Below are 21,625 nucleotides of genomic sequence, written 5' to 3' on the forward strand. Positions count from 1 at the left end.
TAACGCATGTCTATGTCCTTTTCTGCATGGGTGTGTTTCTGTGCTGTGATTCTTGTTGTGTAGGTGCATCTTTTTGTGCTTCTTTTTCTGGTAATTTGCCATAACCTTTTTTTCATGGTAACACCAGAGCTTTGCTGTGAAATTTGCTACAAGAGCTTTACAGACCTGGAGGACACACTGTAATCCCCATCAATTGTGCTAATGCCACAACATAGATGAAACATAAGAGTCAAAGGCTGCTTTGACCCAACATGCTCTGTGATTAACAAAGAGTGGGTTGTAATAAAGCCATAATTGATCAATTATTCAAGCCGTTTGGATTTGATGTGACACTTGTGAGAATAATAATCATGGGTGGGCGTGTATTGATGCCAAGGGTTAGTAGAATTAGTGTCACTGGGAAGTCATTCTTTCAGGATGTAAACAGATACCTTCAGTGCTGATGAGTTTTATGTCTTATAAAAGTGACATGTCTGAAAAGCTTCTGTTGAGAATTCCAGGTGGTTTTCATGCTTTTCCTGTACAAAACTGGGGGTTTTATTAGGGATAAGGATCAGTTTTTATTTATTTATGAATAATAATCACATTTCGAATGTTATTTTCCAATAGATGACATTTGCGTCAGAAAATGATTAGAGTCATGTGTCTGACGCATTAGTGACATTTGGATGCAGCCTATCTCCTCCTGACATTTGCCACAGTCAGTCAGCTGCCACCCAGTTCATTGTGAACCTGCGAGCAGTGAGTTAGTCACGCACTGGCAGAGGAAAGTATCAAAAAACACAGAATCAGCATTATCAGTAAAGTCACACATATATTCAGTATTTAGTCATTAATGAAGGTTGGGATGCTATTTTAAGTTCTTCTTGAGTGGAGCTCTGGTCCAGTAAAGCCAAAGAAATATGGACCCAAGTCAGATTTAACTGAATGAAATCTAGAGCCGGGTGGATTGGCACTGCTCCGAGGTTGATCCGGCTGCCAGGATGTTAAAGTGACGGATAGATACGGCATCAGAGAAGCCTTCAACTTCCACATAGAATTTAATGATTACTGACAATGTCATATTTTATGAGTGCAGATCATTGACCATGGAAATGCACGTCCAGCTAAAGCTTCTGACTATCGCACACAGTCAGCAGAGTGCAACAAGGCAAATCTAAAAAGGGAAATAGAAAACAGGAGAAGAAGAGCAAGAGAGGTTTGTGCTTGTAGAGGGTCTCTGTATGTGTGTGTTGTGTTGTATCATCTGCGTTTGTTTGCGAAGACCCTGACTCAGCTGCGACTGTTGTTATCACAGTAATTGAACTCTGTTGTACTGTTTAACTAAAGCGTGAGAGAGTGTGTGAGTCAGAGAGAGAAAAAGAAAGAGTGGTATAATGTAATGAGCTTGTGAACAATCATCATCAGTTTATTACATGAGGGGGTGAAGTTAGTCCAACAGATTTTAATAAGCTACACCACCATCTCCAGTACAAAAAACCTATTAGGATCATATAATAACATTTCTACATGTTGTACAATGGCATGTACCATAATGGAGTCACATTTTTCTCTCATACCAAGACCATTCACAAAATAATCTTGCTCCCCACCTTTATTCACAAATGACTATTATACAAGTAGCATGCTCTGCTTGAGATGGATTCCAATAATACAATTTTCTGTCTGGGCAAAGTATGCAAGACTAATGTCAAAGTCCATTAACCTCGACTCAGTTCTGCCAGAGCACCTGTTTGCAAGATCCTCTGTTTGTCTTCCTGCTCGCTCCACATTTGTGATGCTGCTTGTTCGTTGTGAAATATTCACTCCATATGTAGTAAAGACAGGCTGCGAGTGAGACACCTTTTTCTCACTCTGAATGGGATAATGGTGATGCTGACGTCTGGATACTCAATTACCTGGTTTAACGAGTGGAAGAAAATTGCTCCATGTAAACTGCCTGGCTTGTTTTGATGGTAGGTTTCCACGTGCGATAGCTGCGACAGAGTGAGTAAAGATAGCTCCTTTTCTCTGTTGTTAAGCTTTCTTTTGCCAATAATTATGATTAACAGCTCAGCCAAATTTAAAACAGCGTTCAGTCAAGGTTTTCAGCAGTTTGTAACCTGGCCAAACTACAGAAACGCTCAAATACTGAGCAGCTGTGGAAGCTGTGAGAAGGTTTTAATACGTGTTGACTCATTATGAAAATGGTCTTGTGTAACTCAATGGATGGAACAAACTGTGCCAGAGGTAGGGGGTTCAATTCAAGTGTCTATCAAATGGCCCATTGTTTCATCACTTGGAAATGTTATAACAGTGCTTTTTATGGTTTTGGTGTTTTAACGTGGCTTCATTCAGATTTACCTGGTGTTCTAGGAGTAAAGAAAAATCTCAGTCCTGTACAATATATTCAAGATTGCACAGTCATTGTGCTCTTGCAACGCAGAGGAGGGAATATAATGTACTTTCAAGATGTACTATTTATGACCTTTTACCCAAGGTAATGTAGGTAGGAAGACACAGGCAATGTGCAAAAAAGTAATCTATCATACATAATAACTGAAATACAAATTTTCCAAAAATGTTTATGTTAACAATGAATGCAAAAGCATAATGTGAAAGGTGTCCCTTACAGTGACAAACTCACAGAGAATTACCTCCTGACTCTACAGTTTAGCTCTGTTGAGCTTAGTAGCATGTTTTAGCTCATTGTTTTGGTGACAAACAGCAGCTTTACTGTTTTGATTCACACTCACCACTCTCATTGCATAATTTTCAGCCACAGCAGGCAGCTGTGTTTTGCTCTGAAAACCCACTCAACAGCAGATAGACAAGGTTAGTGACTAGCTTGTGAACATAGTGGAGTATTTAGCAGCTAAAGAGTAAGATATTTCTCTCAGGAATTGGTGGAGCCCAAACCACAGCTAAATAGAGAGTGAATATTGGATTTACATTCATCAGGCGACCAGAAAACTCCAAATGAATGCCAGTGTTGCTTTGTGTCTGCTGGATGTGTCAGAAGTCTGCCATAACATCTTTATTTTATGACAATGTTGTGTTTACAGCTTCTTGTGTAGCCCCTAGTTGCCAAAAATCTACTATTGCATTGACTCTTTACCCTCCCTATGCCACTCAGGTGCCTCAGGATGACTGGGGGGGTTACCCTGGTGATGGGAAGGATGATGAGATCCCTTGTCGTCGGATGCGAAGCAGCAGCTACGTTAAAGCCATGGGGGACGAGGAGAGTGGAGAATCGGACTCCAGCCCCAAGACATCGCCTCAGAAGTCTGTGCGGCCTGACGCCCTGGTTAAGGCCATAATCAGACCCAGAGACCTGCTGGACTCCCAGAGGTACGACACATGCAATGTAAAGATTTCAAAACATCATAGTGTTTTTCTTTTGTTGTTTCTTTTGTTTCCTTTTTTTTTCTTGCATGTCCCAGCCTATCTATTCACTTTACCTCTAGCATAGATGGTGGTGAGCAAACAATGTCCATCTTAACAATTCTCCGTCTCATTTTGTCATTTTCTATCCCAATCAAAATTTCTACGGTCTATGTATTGTTTTAGGCCCAATGATCTTAGTGTTAGATTGGATTCCCCTGGGATCCCACCTAGGGACACTGACATTTTTTATACTGTCACAGGGGGTTCCAAACACAAAATGTTTCAAAATGTACATATAGAGGCTTTTAAGCAAACCAATCTCCCAGTGGAGTCTCTATTGGTTTCTCATGTAATTCTACTAGTTCCAGAAACATTCTAGAAATATGCCCCGAAAATCCTAAAAAAACAATGTGATTTGATGGAAGGAAATTATCTTAATGCACTAGGATACAGAATACACTAGAATACACCTTTTCTCAGTTTAGTACCCTATCTAATGTTTTGAGCAATATCATACTTGTTATTTATTTTCTTTATTACATTCTCAGCAGTGTTGGCAGTTTTCTTATGCGAGTGCCCCACCACTACATCAGTGTCAAGCACTTGATAGTTGAACCCTGTACTCATTACTATCCCTTTATGGGTATTCATATCAGTGTCTTCAACTGTAAGAAAGTGTTCAGTGCGGTCTACTGGGACGTGTCCCATTAAATGGTGAGGAAATAGACAGCTTTTGTTTTGGTAACTCAGCAGCGGAAGAAAACGCTCATAAGAGGATTACACGATGAGACAAGCTGAAAACAATGTCACAGAAAAATAAACACAAGCAACTATGTTATGGGGAGATACAAGGAGAGTTACTATGATTACAGCATTAACAAATCCATTAGATTAGGATGAAATTAGATTATAGAGTTCTTGCACCCAAAAAAGAATAATAAAATAAAGAGTAAACTCATCTGCAGTAATGCTATAACTGAGAAACCATTCAGTAACAGCTTTTTACCCCAAGGTATTTGCTGGCGATGTGCATCATTAACATAAATATTAAATGATCTACCTGTATTAATATGTTTGTGAGCAAAGCCAATTATAGTAGAGTGAGATACAGTGATAATACACTGCAGGGGTTACTCTAAAGCTGTTGTAGATCAGAAATGAATTCCCTTTTCTGTCCTGCTGCTTTTATTGTGTGTTCTATGTCCTGGTAGTTGTCTGTTTTATCTTTCTGCTCCACCTTCTGTTGCACCTTACATCCAGTCTCCATCTTTACTATATTCAATTTCAGAATGAAGCATGGTACTGCATAGACACCAACCACAAATACAAAAGATGTTCTTATCATCTGTCATTTGTTGCTACTCAGAGGTTGTTAAAAAACCTACCTTTTTCATTATTTCCAAAGTGTTCATTTTTCCATTATGAATTAATTAGTGAAACTATTCAAATGTTACTTATGGCCTTATTTTACTCCACATTGTGGTTTTAAATTGTATTGTTATAGTACTTCAGATAACAAATTATTGCATTGTGCGTGGCAGATTCATCTTTTCCAGAGTCATTTTTTAACAGGTGGTTTTACGAGAAAGCAAATTCACCGTTGTTCCCCCTTCAAAGGGTCCTGTTCCTCTTTGTTCACAGCAGAATGTGAAAACAGTAATTACGGCCTATTTTATTAATATGACAATTTTAAAAATATCCTAGACTAGCTCTTTCAAAACACAATGCTTTTATCTGCCTTTGCTCTGCTTCGTGAGCTGTGCATATTGAGTGCATTTATGATTCAGGTTTGAGTTCAGTCTGTAAGTCCCCATCAAAGGACTTTAGCACCTGGTTGTACTAGACATTCAGATGCAGTCTTTCCTTTTATTTTTCATTTATTTTTGAGAAAACTTACACTGTGCTCGAACATCCCTCCGAGGCTCTGTTTTTGTTAATCAAAGGTGTGGGCCAAAACTTCAGCAAGGCTAGAGACAACTTATTTCTGGTAATTGTGTGAACAGGATCATCCAGCTACTGTGGTGCCGTTTACAATCAAGTTTGTTTAAAGAGAAAAATGCTTTTAGAATTTGTTGTTGACCTCACTTCATTTACCACCTGTTTTCTGTCCTGTCAATTGAAATCACTTGGATAATGAAAGAAAATAGTCTGGTACTGCCACAAATTTTTCACCAAAGACTGAAACTGATTATGTGGAAGGTGCCATAGCTGTCCCGTGTTAAGTGCTGCTTAGACATCCTTGTTTGTCAGATATTTAATATCTCTTATTAAATAATAATAATAATAGTAATCATAATAAGACTAAATGTAAAGTAAATATTTGGGCAACAGATAGAGAAAGAGCGAGAAAAAGAAAGTTATTCATGAAATTGTGAAAATTGGGACCAAATAATAAAGGAGACAAATACAGGTTCTGTAGGGGTATAATTGCTATAATTGTTTCTATAAACACAACGTTCATACAGCTCAGGCTTTGGATGCTGTTGCTCAATCTGTTGGAGCACAATGTGAGTATATCCTACTTCATTTCTCTTTCATGCTGTGTGGTTCACTCACAGAGGTGTGCTGGACTGTGTAGAAACTCTTCTCTCTTCACAGGCCTGCTGCAACTTCTGCATAAATCACACTGTGTGTCTGTTCTGCTTCTAGTATGCACAAGCCCAAAGGCAAATCATCTGACTTAAATTGTAGACATTATGCAAATACGACCTTGTGTCTGACCTCAGTGTAGAGTGTGGCCTGTAACAGACACATAGCTGCAGTATGTAACATCAGACATTCACAGTTAGAGACTAATATATATACTAACACTGATGACTCTCTCACTCCTATTGTCATATTCTCGCACCTCACTCTTTACACCACCGACCCCATGCTCATTGCCATTTAGCACAGGTTTTTGAATTGCTACTCTCTCGTACAGAACAGCTTTTTCCCTGGAAGCTCGGAAACCGCAGCAGGCAACACCCACAGAATCCACTAATACGCATCGCAACTGTTAAGCTGACCCTGATGAAAACACGTACGTGCATATACAGAAACAGAATTGATGGCCATTTCTGGCAGTGTTTGTGTCATCTCTCTGCAGGGTGAAAGGAGAAGGAGGAAGGGCAGCTGATATGTTTTACAGTTATGGGCTGCAAGTAACACCTGTGTGTGCTTGCATTATAAGCCAGACATTCAACCAGAGGATATATAATGACAGACTGAATGTTATTGATTGTGATCAGGCAGGGTCAAAATGATATCTGTCATAGACGATGCAGTCATTTGGCCTTTTTAACAGATCTTTCAGAGTATGAAGTAATGAATGAGGCAGCTACAGTGAGGTATGCTCCTTTTTCCACATTTTGCAAAGCTTCCCCTGACTATCCATTTTGAATAGCTGTAAACAGTGAATGATTTATGAGGATGCTACAGCAGGAAGGGCTATCAGTTGCAGTTATTGTACTCCAAGGCCCCTCTGAATAATGGCTCTCTCAGTGGTTAGAGAGTCTGCTGGGATCTGCTTAAAGGAAGATATTGACCAGCATGGATCAGGCTGTGTGGCCACTGACTGCAGCCAGTCAGTCAGCCAGGACCCACTCTAAGAATGTCATAATGTGTGCCTTTTCTTCTTGGATTGATTGGGTCCGAGCACCGCAGTATCAGTGAGAATGGCAGTGCAAGGCCCCCAATTTTGAATGGGAACAGTTTTATTTACATCACATGACACAATTTGTCAATACATTTTTAGATAGCATAATGTATAGATTTCTCATAGGCTGTGGTCACAGAGTATGATATATATGGCTACAATAGAATTAAATTAAAAAAGCTGCGACTGGAGAATCTTTGTTTATGTTTTTTTACATGTTTGAAGTTCAAAAGTAGGCCCTACCAGTTCCGCATTCCTTGGTCAGTACATGCAGTATGTTGGTCACAACTCTTTAAAGGTCCAGTATGTAGGATTTAGTGGCATCAAGTGGTGTAGTTGCAGATTGCAACTCAGTCATTTCACCCTCCCTTACCAAGCCTGAGGGAGAAACTACACTGGCCGCAAAACATGTAAAAAATGCAAATGGCCCGAAGTTAGAAATCCTACATACAGTACTTTACCCTTATAAATCACCATAAATATACATGCAAAGCTGATACCGCTGTTTTCTGATCATCTAGATCAAAGTGGCAAAGTGCATATGCAATATTTTGAATAAATATTTGTGTTTATGTTATGTTTTTTTTAAATAAATAAATATTCAGAAATGCAATCAATTGGACTACAGTTTAGTGTTAGAATTAAGTGTGTTGCAGTATGGGGTTGATAGTGATGCAAAAGGTATTCAATTCCCATAAATCAGCTTATACGAAAGGGTACATTCAAGTTTGCAAACCAGGCAGGTTCTGTGATTGTTTTATACCAAAATAATACCAAAGGGACAGGAAACCAAATGATGGTGAGACCAGATTATACAGGAAAAGGGGAAGTACTCATTTGGACAAAGATATTCTTGACTTTTTATAGACCTGAAGAGGATTTCATTTGGACAAACAATTTATATAAAAGTCCAGTGGTGAAGTTGCAGATTGCAACCATTTGAATACTGTTCCAAGTGTGTAGGAAAAACTACAGTGGCTGCAAAACCTACGACAAAACCCTATCTAGAGGCAGTGTTTGGTTTGTCTGTTCTGTGCTACTGAGTTCAACATGGCAGCTTCCACAGAAAAGGACCCACTCCCTCTATAGATAAAAACAACTCATTCTAAGGTAAAGAAAACACAACGATTCTTTTTTTAGGTGATTATGCACAAACATATCTATGAATATTACATTCCATTTCCAATAGATCCTCCTAAATATTACAGACTGGACCTTTTTAGTGTATTACATGTATTATATACAATTATTATATTATTGATTGTCTGCAGAGGAACTGAAGCTCTCATCATTTGTTCAGAATAAGGTTAGTACCATCTTCCTGTGATCCATATCTGTTACTGTTTTAAGTCTGCACATAATAGCTACCACGGATGCAAGTGCCACCTGACATGAGAGCTCTCATGCTATTATGGTTCATTGGGCTTGTTGGGATGGAATTAGATTGGATTCAAGACAGACATGGCGTAGGTTGGATTTCCTCTGCTCTTGTAGCAATTTGCTGTCCCACAGGGGCATTCAGATGGGCTAAACACAAATTTGGCAGCAGTGGCTCCCTGAAGCAAATCATGTTAAAGGGAGAACAGGTTGTCAGGTTGTGTCACCTCCCTCCGTCTTTCCCTCTTTCAAGCTCTCTGTCGCTCTTGTGGTTGACAGGATTGCCTCTTTGTTCATCTCACCAATAAAGGACACATCACAGTCATGGGCCCACTGAGCTGGAACAGCCTGTTCACTAGAAAGAAAGTTAGATGTCATTGATTATTTTAATTAATAATTATTTACCCCTCCCCAACCACCATTGCATTACAACGTCACCCTCTGGTCCTGTACGTCCTGTAAGCTGCAGAGCAGACAGCTATGATAAATTGAATGTGAATCAGCTTTTTTTTCCAACAGTTGGACCTGCCAAAGATGTTTAAGGAATGTATTAATGATGATGGGAACTGAATGACATGTGGCAAATTTCACTGTTATCTATTAGCATAATGAGTCACTGAGTCAATCAGTGATGATATGTCACATCTGATAGCAGGTTGCACTGGCACACATGCACACACATGCACAGAAGAACATCAATAATTAACCTCCATCTCCGGCAAGTTAACTTATTTTTAAACGATTGTGGCCCGGTAAACATCACAAGCCAATCAATCCCATCTATTTTTGGCAGTTTATAAAATAACTCACATTTGTTTGCCTACCATCCATGATTAGCTTCTTGAGGCAGCATAATTAATCAAAGTTAACACTGTCAAAGCATTCGATAATTCCTGATTCGACATAATTTAATTACTCATTCAGATAGCATCTGGTATGAGCATTTTTATCCTCACATCTCAAGGTCAAAGCAGAATTCCAATCCATTGATTTGTGGCTGTGTGGGACGTGTTGTGCATAGTTAGCCTACTTTTCTGTTGGCAAATTCTCAACACTTTTTTGTCTCCACTATAAATATATAATGCTCTTGATCTTTTTGGACTTTGGTCGAATAGAACATACAATATACTTGAATAGAAAAGGTTTTGTGTTTTACAAGACAAAAAGTGTATGCTGTGGATACACTGATTGTGAAGTTTATTAAACACAATTCATTTATTCCCTTCTTCAGGGTTCCCTTCCTTTTTCTCTCCTCAACCCCATTGGGAACCATTGGGAAGATGTAATTGTTCTCCAAAGGACTTTACAGTGCCTTTTGTGTGTCAAGAAAGACACCTATTTGCTGATTTCCAGATTATGGACTAGCAGACACATTTCTCAAGTCTCAGTGTGGCCTCATTCCCATTGCTCTCAAGTTTGTATTATTGTTAGTACGTTAACCCTTCTTGCAAAGTCTTCTATCCTGCAACAATCTTCATGCTTCAAAATGTCCTTTGTCCTTGTTCCTTGTTACCATTATATGCACTGTTCAATCAAATGCCTTACTCTGGACCTTTCTTCTCAGAAATTAGCACACAACCGCTATTGTCGAAGCTGAGCTTCTTTTAAACACAGAAAGAGTACTTTCACTGGCAGCGTGAAAGGCAGGAAGTGTGAGATTCCCATCTTCCCTTGCCTTTATATTTGCCAACAATGGAAGTGCATTAGCACCAATCAGAGACATTAGAGGAAATTTGCTCTGGCATGATTTGATTAAGGGCTAACGCATTCTCAAAAAAGCCTCCCTTCACTCAAATGACAGGCAGGGATGGATGTAGTATGCCTCAGTATTGCCTCAGCCAGTGCACTTATGCACAATATCTGATCTTGTCAGCAAAAAGCTAAAAAGTTTTATTACTCAGGGAAGGATGTTAGGTAGGTTTTTAATTCTCATTTGGTTCAATTAACTAAATCTAATTAGCCACATAGGGAACATTTTTTTTTTTTATGAAGTAGTGTAATTGTTTTTTGTGTGTGGCATTTCGTCGTCAAGTGCTTTGTTATCATTATTGGTTAGTGTTGGTGGACAGGTGTGTGGGTGTGTGTGTGTGTGTGTTGTGTGTGTGTGTGTGTGTGTGTGTGTGTGTGTGTGTGTGTGTGTGTGCGGACCTAATGTGCAACAAAAATCATAACACACTCCTCATTATGTCGTTTAATTTTTAAGTTATTGCCTTGACCAGGCAATTCTGTCTGCCAACTAAATGTATCTGTAACATTCTCCCACTTTCATCATTACTTGAGGACCATCTTGGTCATACTGTACCACCATAATGTTTGCAGCACTTTGGTGAAAACACCCAAGCAAACATTCAGTCCACCACAAAATGTCATACAGAGCCTGTTCCATTGGACTGGAACAGCCCAGTGACGTCACTCCCATCCAACTCCCACTTGTGGGACCCAGTAACTCTGTTTTCTTCTCTACCCACAGCTCTTACCGCCTGGATAAAATCAACAGTGACATGCGTAACTACATCACCAATTTTGCTGCAGACTTAAGGTGAATACAGGCTCAGCGCCTCCCCTCCCCTTACCTCTCTGTTGCTGCCATGTTGCAGTGGTCAGACGTCGGAGCCAGCTGGCTCGCCGCCCTGCTGACATACCCAATATGGATGCCCCACAGAGCAAACACTCAAGACCAGTCAATGAGAGGTCACCTGGGGCAATCTGCTCATACTGGCAAAGCATAAGGCGCTGTTAAACACAATATAGATGTGATATGATTCACTGCTATACATTACATCAGCAAAGTAGTAAATGGTTAGTTATGCAAGTATGTTTTGAGAGATGAATCACATTAATTAAGTCAGGTAAGAGATAGTACTTCCTCCCATTTCCAGCTTCTTTACTTTTACCACTTCATTCAGACTTAATCTCTGGATGTTTCTGTTCTAGGATGTCTTTGGATGTATAGAAGGTTGATATTATTTTGCAAATACACACAGCTTTGCGACAGCATGACAAGATGGATTGGGGGACTTTTAATCACACTGGCATTTTCCTCGCTGCCAAACACCAGTGTTTATCTCTATAAAAAGCCCTGAAACTGCTTACTCATCCCTGCCTGTCATTAGAAATAGATCTGGCAGTGGGAACCTCACTTTGGTATTCCTAATGTGACTCACATAGTATTCTTTAGTTTACTTTAAGCACCTTTCTTCTTCTATGTTCTTCTATTAGTCTTCTCTCCTGCAGACTTGGGTTTCTGAACATCTCTCCTGCACTGCTGTGGTAGCACATTTAATTGACCTACCTGACACCGGGGGGCTCTCTGAAGTGCTTGCTCACTAACTAGCTCCTGATTTGCATTTCCCTCATTTCCAAGCATTGATTGGATGTTTCAGCACAACAGAAATCGAACTGCCTTTTTGAGGACACTGGTGAACACATCAGTGTAGTGGGGGAGAGAAGAAGTGAGATGCTCCCCTCTTGGGAGACACAATGTCATAACCAGTCTCGCTCTCAAGTTCAAGCTGCCCAGAGGAGACCTGCTGCCCTTAATAACTTAATTGTTTTTGTCATCATGTTACACCTGTAGCCACTAGTCAAAGTGCTTGTTTATTAGTTAAATTATATTTAATTGACTTGCTTAAGAAATCATTACCACGGCTGTAGTCCCACTCCCTGCCTGCTTCTCTTTTTCTCTCTCTGTTCAGTCAGAGCTACCACTTGCAAGCCACCAGGGACATGCACCCAAGCATTGCCCTGGATCCCTCTGCCAACTACAACTCTCCCAAGTTTCGCTCCAGGAACCAGAGCTATATGCGGGCCGTCAGCACCCTCAGTCAGGCTAGCTGTGTTAGCCAAGTGAGCCAGGTGAGTCAATTAGGAAAGGTTTTTAAATCCTACCTTTTACTGAAGAGCAGTGGTTCTTACACCAGGGGCTGCAGAGAGACCCCAAGGAGGTACCAGCTAAATTATATAGAATCATTTTACCACAAATTTCTTAGTTAAAGAGTGTCCTAATTATAGTTTTTACTCTTGCTGTGACTTTACCATTAAGATGTTTTTTTTTTCTGTCTTCATTTTACTTACTCTTATTTTACATGACAGTTCATTGCACATTGTTTATCTGGCTACATTCTCCAACTCCAACTGGGGTTGTTGAGATATTCATCTCCCTCTTAAAAAAGAGGCATATTGATTTGTTCAGTCTTAAAGGCTCAACTAAACTCCTACTAATTCCAAATCCCAGTAGAACAAGATGTTTATCTTTGATTCTTGATAATGCCAAATAGGAGTGGGGTGATAACCATCAAACAGTTTCTACTCAGTAAACAACCATTTGTAACAAGTTAGTATTAAAGACATAAAAGACACATCATACATAGCTGAAACAGGGAGTGGAAATAGTTCCTTGTCAACGTCAACGACAAATCTTTCACAGCAAACTCTCACAGTATGACTGATTTAATGAAAATGAACATGTTGTTGTATTCATACCAAACAAAAGCCACTGCAGCAAAAGGAACCAGTCGCTGACTATCAACTAGTGTGGAAATATGACAGAACAAATTCCAGGCAACACTCAAAAAATACAAATTTTGTGACATAAAAACACAGTTTTCATCTGTCTGCTGTGTTTTGCCTATTAAAACATGTGCAGTAATATAAATCAAGCCTAGTTTTTACTAAGGGAAAGGAGAAAGCCCACAATGTCTTGTTTTACAACCAACCAATTAATTTGTCCAGGTGAACAAAGAAAAATATCTTCACAGTGGAGAAACCATGCTTTCGGCTTTTGTTTCCCACAGGTGAGTGAAACAGAAATAAATGGCCAGTTTGAATCAGTGTGCGAGTCAGTATTCAGTGAGGTGGAATCTCAGGCCATGGAGGCCTTGGACCTGCCTGGCTGCTTCAGAACCCGAAGTCACAGCTACCTGCGAGCCATCCAGGCTGGGTACTCTCAAGATGATGACTGCATTCCCCCGATGGCCTCCACTGTCACCTCCACCATCAGGTCTACCACAGGTAGGGGCATTTGCAATTTGCACAATGCAATGTGTGACATCCTGGATGTTGGTATTTTTGTTTGTACTTACAAATTGACACCAAAAGCTTACATTTGGCATTAACATGTGTTAATGGATGAATATAGAACAGTTAGTGCAATCTGGTTGTACTGTCAAACAGCTTCATATCTTTGCATGAATCACTCTTGTATGTTTCCATTGTTTTTGATGGACGTATGATTACTGTAGCTACCACTTGTGAGCTGTGCTAGTTCATCCTACTGTATTTTGGATACAGTGCTTCATCTGCTCATCCATTGGATGCATCAGAGAGTAAAGCTATGAACCCTATTGAAAATCACAGATGGATATTATCTGAAATAAGATTCAGGTCAGAATAAGGACATGACTGCTTTGTCCACTACATTTTGGAAATCTGACTTTCTTTATGATGACACATGGTGACACTTGTGAACACACTCACACCTCTATTACAAACTGGGCAAAGAAATGGTGAAATTGCCATATGCAAAATATGCAACTTCTTAACCCAGTTTACACTTAAATATCACAGCATATACTTGAAATGTCTTCGCTCACAGATTGTTCTCGTCACACAAACTATTTTGTCTCATTGCAGAGCTCCTGTTTACATACAATGAGATCACATTACAGAACTGTAGACTATTGTGTCTAGACCTGGATAATCAATTATGTAAGCTGAGCTGTCACACTGTTTAGTCACATATATCACATATGCAAACTTGTTACAATAAATCTAAACCCTACTCAGCTGACACGTGCATTTATTTCTGATACTGAGCATTGATTATAAATTGTAAGCTGCTGGTGGTTTCAACAATTCCCATGATTGCTGGATTCACAGAGGAAATGATATACACTTGTACAGATGAAGAATGTGGGAAGAAAAGAAGAAAAAGTGTCTGGAAGAGAAGTCTGAGTGGATTCCGTCTCTTCCCACAGTAGATTCATGAACACCATCAGTTGGACTTTAATAGGGAGGGTTAGAGGTGTGGCCATCTGGAGATGTGCTTATGATCAATTCTTCATACCTATAAATGTCTGCTTACACTGCTTTCTCTGTAAACTCAAATATCTTTGTATTCGTAGGATACAGAGTTTGGTATGTGATTTTGCCACTATTTTGGACATGGGGCAATTGGTGCTTCAAATCAATCTGTCAAACTGGACCTCACATTTTCAATAGGGTTCATACTATACTTCCTGATTGATGGGAAATGGTTTGGAAGCTTTGCTCATCTTTGCCTCTTTTCATTGCACAAAGTACACATTTTTTTTACCTCAACTGAAAGCAGAAGAGCATGCAAGGATTGTTCTTACACCTCATTTATTAGAAATATTGTCCATTCTCTGTGATGTGTTCCAGTAGATAGGAGTTTCAGCTTTGTGCATTGAAAAGATGTGAAGAATGCATGCTACAAATTTAAGTTGAGAAGGCAGTGTAAACCATTAACGGGAAATGAGTCAAAATGGGAGTACTTTCCCAGTGTTACACTGGTTTTCAACACTGTAATGTATAATTAAATTACTGATTATTAAAATCCTTGAATAAAAATTCCTTAGTACACGTCTATGGTATACAGATGAGTGAATTGGGGCAATAATCATAAGGATAGCACTTAGTTGTTGTAGATATCTGCTATTACCTTATTTTGACTCATGGCATTCAGTGCATGATTTGATGTTACTGCTTTGTGGCAATAAAAAGCACATTCTCTCCAGCTGCTCACACCTGTGGCCATAATACAGATACATATTTACATTTGTCTTCCAGACAGAAATTATGTGCAGGAAGATTCTTGTTTACCCGACCAGGCCAGTGTACATGAGGATTTGGCAGACACGGCCCCTTTGGCTCATGATGATCTAGGCTGCCCCATCAGAAGAGACAGGCTTTACCAGCAAGATAACATGGGGGCTACAGCCAAACCTCTGTCTGGACCGCCTGTGTCTCCAAGCCTCTTCAGATCCCCCCGATCTAGTGCCCCAGAACGGCCATCACCAAAAGCCATCCAGGCCAGTATCAAAGAGTCGGCTACCTTGGCTGCAGCTATCAGCATGCAATGGAAGGAAGAGGTCTCTGCCATGCGTCGAGAACTAGCTGATTTAAGGAGGGACCTCTGCAAAGAGCTTCGGGCTTTCAACAGTAATTTCAACACTTTCACGCAGCATTACAATACATGGTCTCCCCAAGCTGGCAACGTGGCTGCTGGAGCTGATGTAAGTTTAAGCGGAGGTGTTGGGGCAGGGACAGGGACAGGAACAAGGTCAGGAGCAGGGGTAGGAGCAGGCGGACCTGGAACCTCTACAACAGAGAGAGGCACTGGTGGAGCTAGGGAGAAGAAACCCCAGGTATCAAAAGTGTCTGTGGGGACCCAGGCCAGAAGCAAAGTCCTGGTCCGCCAAAGCACTGCAGATGCAGCTGTCAATTGCCCAGAAGAGAAGGAGGAAATGAAAGGTGCCCGCCGTAATCTGCCAAAGCAGCTCTCTATGGACCCAAGCATTCTTGCCTGTCCACAGTCAATGTATGTGGAGAGTGCCATACCACTTTCTTTGGATCCAATACTTCCAGGCTCTGTTAGAACAGTCGAACCAGGGCTGTTTGACTTGACTGCTGTGCCCTCTACAGCTAACCCAGAACCAGAGCTACCAGACCATGCAATTGTGAGTTCATCTGACATGGTCACTAATGAACCAGTCACTACTCATGATACAATGCCAGTTTCCTCAGAAGCAGCCTCTGAAAGCCTTCGGGATTCAGTGACAGAACAAGAAATGCTAATCACTCCACAGCTAATAAATATAGACCCAGCTAATGAGTCCCATTCAGATACTGAACCATCTCACCCTGATGACATGAAATCCCCAGACTCAGAAATAATTGAAAAAGATAAGATACAGCTACCATATCCAGTTCCTGTAGTTACTGTGTCTCCACCAGAGGAACATGATTATGACATCATGTCAGACTCAGAGTCTACGGATCCTGTCATTGTGGACAAGCCAGATCCAGTGTCTCAAGAACCTACTACTGTGTCTGTACCATATTCAGGATTAGATTCAGAAGATCCCGATCCTGAAGACCCAACAGAATTAGAGCCAAAACCATCAGACCCTATTAGTCAAGGCCCATTATCAGACTGTGATGCGCCTACATCAGATCTTGATACTGTTACACAATGTAATTTAGAGCCTGACATCATATGTCCCTCTATTGTGGTGTCAGAGTACCTTGACACAGACTCTCCTGCAAGTCCAACTGACAGTGACACAAATCCAGATCCCATTATCACCCTTCCAGATGATCCTTCTGACCCTCCCCCAGAGCAAATGACACCAGTCACAACCTTTGCTTCTAGTTCAGTAGAAACTCAACTCAACACTGAACCAGACTCCCAAGACCCAGAGTGGCCACCCCTTCCAGAACCACTTGATACTACCCCTATATATCATGCCGATCTGGTCCACTTTGACTTAGTCATGCTGACTTCTCTAGATCAAGATGATCTTGACTCAGTGTTTATGGACCCCGAGCCAGAGCCCTTTGACCTGAGTGTTGACTCTCCATCTAATACAGAGGATTTACATCCACCCACATACCAATCAGACTGTCCAAGTTATCCCCTCCCAGCTGTTGACCCTGCCACGCTGTATCCCTTGGATTCATCACAGTCAACAGAATCTGTCTGTTTGGATCCAGCTATGGATTATCGCTTAGCTCAGGATGTAGCCATAGAAGTACATGAAGTCCCTCTACCACAGGTCACTGTTACAATATCCCCTCCTAGTTCAGTATCTCCTGATACGTCACTAGAGATGGACTTTGGACCAACAAGTCCAGCCCCAGATCCTCTTCCACCAGATACAAATCCATCACCACCAGATCTCGAAGATGTGTCCTCAGTGGATCTGGCACACATGGAGCCAGGTGATATAATTGTAGAAACACTGGAGTGTATGGCTGTATCACAGGAGTATGGGGAACTTGTGGAAGAAGAGAACCCAGGCAGTCTGGAGAGGTCTTCAAGTCAGCAGGCCTTTTTGTGGTGCAGGTGGCAGAAGAGGGCCCAGAGACGTGAATCAATGCACAGGAGTGCCAGTGTGGAACTCTGGAGCGGGAGATACGAGTACAACAGTGCAGAAATCACATACGTTTCTCTCACTCTGTGATCTCATACCTCATTGTCAGCAGACGAAATGTAGCTCAAAGTATATTTATAGTTCATGGTTTGTAGCTGCCAATGCACTGTAGAGCAACGAGCAGATCTAAATGTCATGTGATCATTGGCATTCAAAGCAAGAACTTCCTCATACACAACCCTGCAGTAATATTCCAGGAAAAAAGACTGCATTGGTGGCAGCAAAAGAAACATATATCAAGGATTGCACGATACTGCAAGAATACGATGAACCCCCAGTGGTGACAAATTTACTGAACAGTCATGCTTCAAAAACATTTACCATTTACAGTACAAACTTTTCTGAAGCCGTTGTCACCACTGATGTGAATTATCTTCCAGGACAGAACTGCTTATTTCAGTGTACCCTATTTAATCATTGGATACATTAGTAATGACTGTTCTTTTTCAGTCACTGTATTACATCCAGATATGGTGACACACATAGACTTTTTTGGAGCTCTGTTATAGACTACGGACAAGATGGCCTAAAGTATACAAGGTCCTGACAATCCTTGCAGTAATGACTTTCCTTTCCTTGACTTATTTTGAGCTCTCTTTATTGTCACTCCAGAGTGGAGTGAAGTAAATATTCCCAGTTATCATATAACTATAAGGACACACTGTTTACTATGTGAGCTGTTGGATGGACTCTGCAGTTATAAAGCAAAAGGACATGATGCTGTGGAAGGATGTTTGCACAATCTTAGATGGAGCTGGAGTACTATACTGTTAATTTGTTGGGAATAATAACTCACATCATTCACACTCATGCTCAAATATACTCAGAAACCAGTACAGTTATGGTATGTAGCCCCTATGTACAAAAAAACTCATGATACCCACATGCACATACAGCACATACACACACATATAGCTGGACAATAAGCATTTATTTAAAAAATACACTATAAATTATAATTGTCTGATAATCCGACTATAGTAACTGCAGGCCTTGTTGAGAGGTGATATTGTATTTTTTACTGTAGGATATCATCTTAATGCTCAGGAATCAAAGATTGAGAATGTAATACAACTGGAACATAAGTGTAATGACATGTTGAATTGTGTTCCTTCCTGAAAAGAGGTGTACATCATGTGGCTATTTTTTTTATTTTGTGACAATGAATGATGACAATTATGTTGTAATGGTGCATGACAGATGGCCTCAATATTTTGTGCATTTCATATACAGTGCCTCATTGTAAGTATTCAGATCTATTCATAGTTTCCTTTTGATATTCAGTGCAATGAAAGGAACCTACATACACCACAGAAGACGCAGAATTCTGTTACCAGCAATGAACAGCTAAAAAGCCAGGCAAATCACAAGATATATCTGTGCTATCTGTCCAATTAATGGGCTTCATATGGAATCGCCCACTGAAGTCTGTGCTCTAATAAAGTGCGCTGGAACAAAAAGAATCTCTCAGCGAAAATCAGTGAGCTGCCAGTAAAGGACTTTCCTGTGTTTTGTTTTGAATTTAATATATGCAGAACACTTTATGAAAGTTTGCAAAATTAACTGAATCTGAAAGGTTTTCAAAGGGGTGGGAAGTTAATTAGGGTGTATTGTTGTATTCATTTGGCTCATTTCACCGGCATAGAACCTGCCACCTTTTTCCTCCCTGGACCCCTTCCATGTTTAACTTTTCATTTTCAAAATTGTTCTCTGAAAGTAACACATAATATAACCTGTACTGCAGTGACATTATGTTTATTCATAAGATATAACTGCTTCAGGATTCAATCATGCAATGAGAGATACTAGCATATAATGACAGGCCCTTTTTCTACAGTGAACTTAAAATAGAGGGAATGATGCTGATTAGTAGTTGTGAAATGTCTGCTTAATTGGAGGAAAACTAGACCTGCTAGCTGACCTTGTGTTTATTCAAACGTAAGAGTTACTGTTATATTCTTAAAAGGCTGTACAAGTAAGCCAGTGAAATGTTCTATTCTATAATTGTTTTGATTGCTTTCTTTATACATCTATATTAATTTATAGTCTCAAATGGAGTTTAATAGGGTGATAACCTTTGCAGAAACATTCTACAGTTACAAGGTTAAACTACACCTAATATCACATTCAACATTAGAATATTCATTTCACCAAGCAGAGAATCAAGGTGCTGAAAGGGGGAAGGTATTTTAAGTATGTTTAATGGATGACATTTTGAATACATATCATAAAAACAGAAATTAACATTTTTACTTACTTTAACACTATTATAAATCACAAATACCTTTGTTAAGGTGACAAACTGGTATCTAAGAACATATCAGGCAAATTTGACTTCAAATTAAACAATTAACTCTATCTTCAAGCAAAAATCTCCATTTGAACCCTGGTTTGTGTGGCCCACAAAAGCCAAACATTTGCACCTATAGCCTACTATTGAAGTAGGCTATACATCACTGCTAAACCAAGGAATTACATTAGACCTTGACCGAAGTCAGCTTTCATTTAATCAAAATTGGTTGTTGTAATGACTTACTTTTGGTCATCTTGTAAGAGTGTAGCAGTTTCAGGTCATGTTGGGAGCACGGTCATGAAGCCAGGTCAAATGATGTGTGTTGACCTATTTACACCAACCTCCAATACGGGTCACTGTGTCTGTCTCAAAATGATTTACAAGAAACATCAGAGATGTGTAATCCAAGATGAAAAAATCTGTATTTGTATGTATGCTGATTCCTTTTCTGTCTTCACGCTCTGATCAAGGTGCTCTGCTGAAACATGGACTTCCTAGTTAGTGTGAAGGCATTTTTTGGTGTAGAATTTCTTCTTTGTTTTGATTTCTGCTATACATCCTACTGTGCAGGATGATCCTCATAGCCCTGGATCTGGTCTACATTTGCCTTGTGTGATGAAAATAGATTGTACTTTGTGTTTGGGCAGATATGCCCACTTTTCTGAATATCCACCCCACTCCCTTGTTTTCAGGGATCCAGTTCTGCCTCCCCTCCACCTGCAGCATTGATCGGACTCCCCAGCAAACCCCAGGTAAACCTGCCACCTGGGGAATCCTCCATTGCTCCATTTAAATGTCGCTGTTAAGCACTTGCTTAAATAATGTTGAGTAGCTGCAGTTAATCACACATTCACAGCCAAAGAAAGCAAATGGAGACTTCAACAGAAGCCACTATATGAATAATGCACTACAACTTACCATGAAGTGAACAAGCAGTGATACTCTAACTTGCAATTAGGGATTTATTGAATAAAAAATTAGGAATTCACACAAAAAAAGACCTGTCTTTCTGTATCTATATCCTCCCCTTACGTTCTTTTACCGCAATTATCAGTTATTTCTTCATGTAGTGCTTGATCTTATAGCAGCTAGATTAACTGGAGGTTGCAGTTGCTCCACTGCGCCTCCACTGTGCCTCTACTCTAAACCATCCTCCTCCTTTGTTTGAGAAAGACTTTAGTTTTGACAGAGCTCAATTGTTAAAGTGCTTTCTCTGCTGCCGCTTGACATATTTATGATAGCGTCGCTTTCTGAAACCATCTCTCCATCCCAAAGTCTGCAATATCACATGAGAGCACAAACCCATACACACACACACCACACACACACACACACACACACACACACACACACACACACACACACCATCCTTTGGATGTTTCTATTATTAGCCCCCGTTGTGCATTTTAGTGATCCATCTAGTCTACAAAAGGCCAATTTGTTTTCATGAAGGGTGAGGTTAAGACTACGCTGACATGCATCTAACTGGTGACATGCAGATGCTATTCAGTGTGCCACCAGAAGTAACAACAGGGGAGTGTCTCTATTACTGACTGCAGCAGCCATTAGTGAAAGACAGACTCTGCAGTGTGACTTAGGCGAGCAAAAGAACGTCCTTGATCCAAAGATCATAAAGAACTGACCATGATTTTCTGCCACAGGGGTGTTTTGTTTGTTATAAACAGTGCTTTTGGGCTTAGTGATTCATCCCAATGCTCAAGAAATCTTTACATTAAACTTTTGCAAACCATCCAGGTTCAGTTAAGTAAGCCTTAGTAG

The 21,625-nt window shown here is 40.2% G+C and overlaps 1 protein-coding gene across 5 annotated transcripts in view; it reads left to right on the plus strand.

The window, feature by feature from the left end:
• Window positions 1-21,625, plus strand: part of dlgap2a (discs, large (Drosophila) homolog-associated protein 2a) — a 153,062-nt gene that overhangs the window by 109,885 nt on the left and 21,552 nt on the right. For 4 of the 5 annotated variants that reach the window (XM_051391674.1, XM_051391694.1, XM_051391684.1 and 1 more), the window contains 5 exons: window positions 3,116-3,330; window positions 10,851-10,919; window positions 12,076-12,235; window positions 13,174-13,390; window positions 15,188-20,531. In XM_051391674.1, the coding sequence (XP_051247634.1) occupies window positions 3,116-3,330; window positions 10,851-10,919; window positions 12,076-12,235; window positions 13,174-13,390; window positions 15,188-17,583 (3,057 nt within the window). In that variant the 3' untranslated portion in view covers window positions 17,584-20,531. The other variant, XM_051391711.1, reaches the window with a different exon arrangement.

The sequence above is a fragment of the Dicentrarchus labrax genome, unplaced genomic scaffold (assembly GCF_905237075.1).
Source record: "Dicentrarchus labrax unplaced genomic scaffold, dlabrax2021, whole genome shotgun sequence".
In the NCBI taxonomy this organism is placed as follows: domain Eukaryota; kingdom Metazoa; phylum Chordata; class Actinopteri; family Moronidae; genus Dicentrarchus; species Dicentrarchus labrax.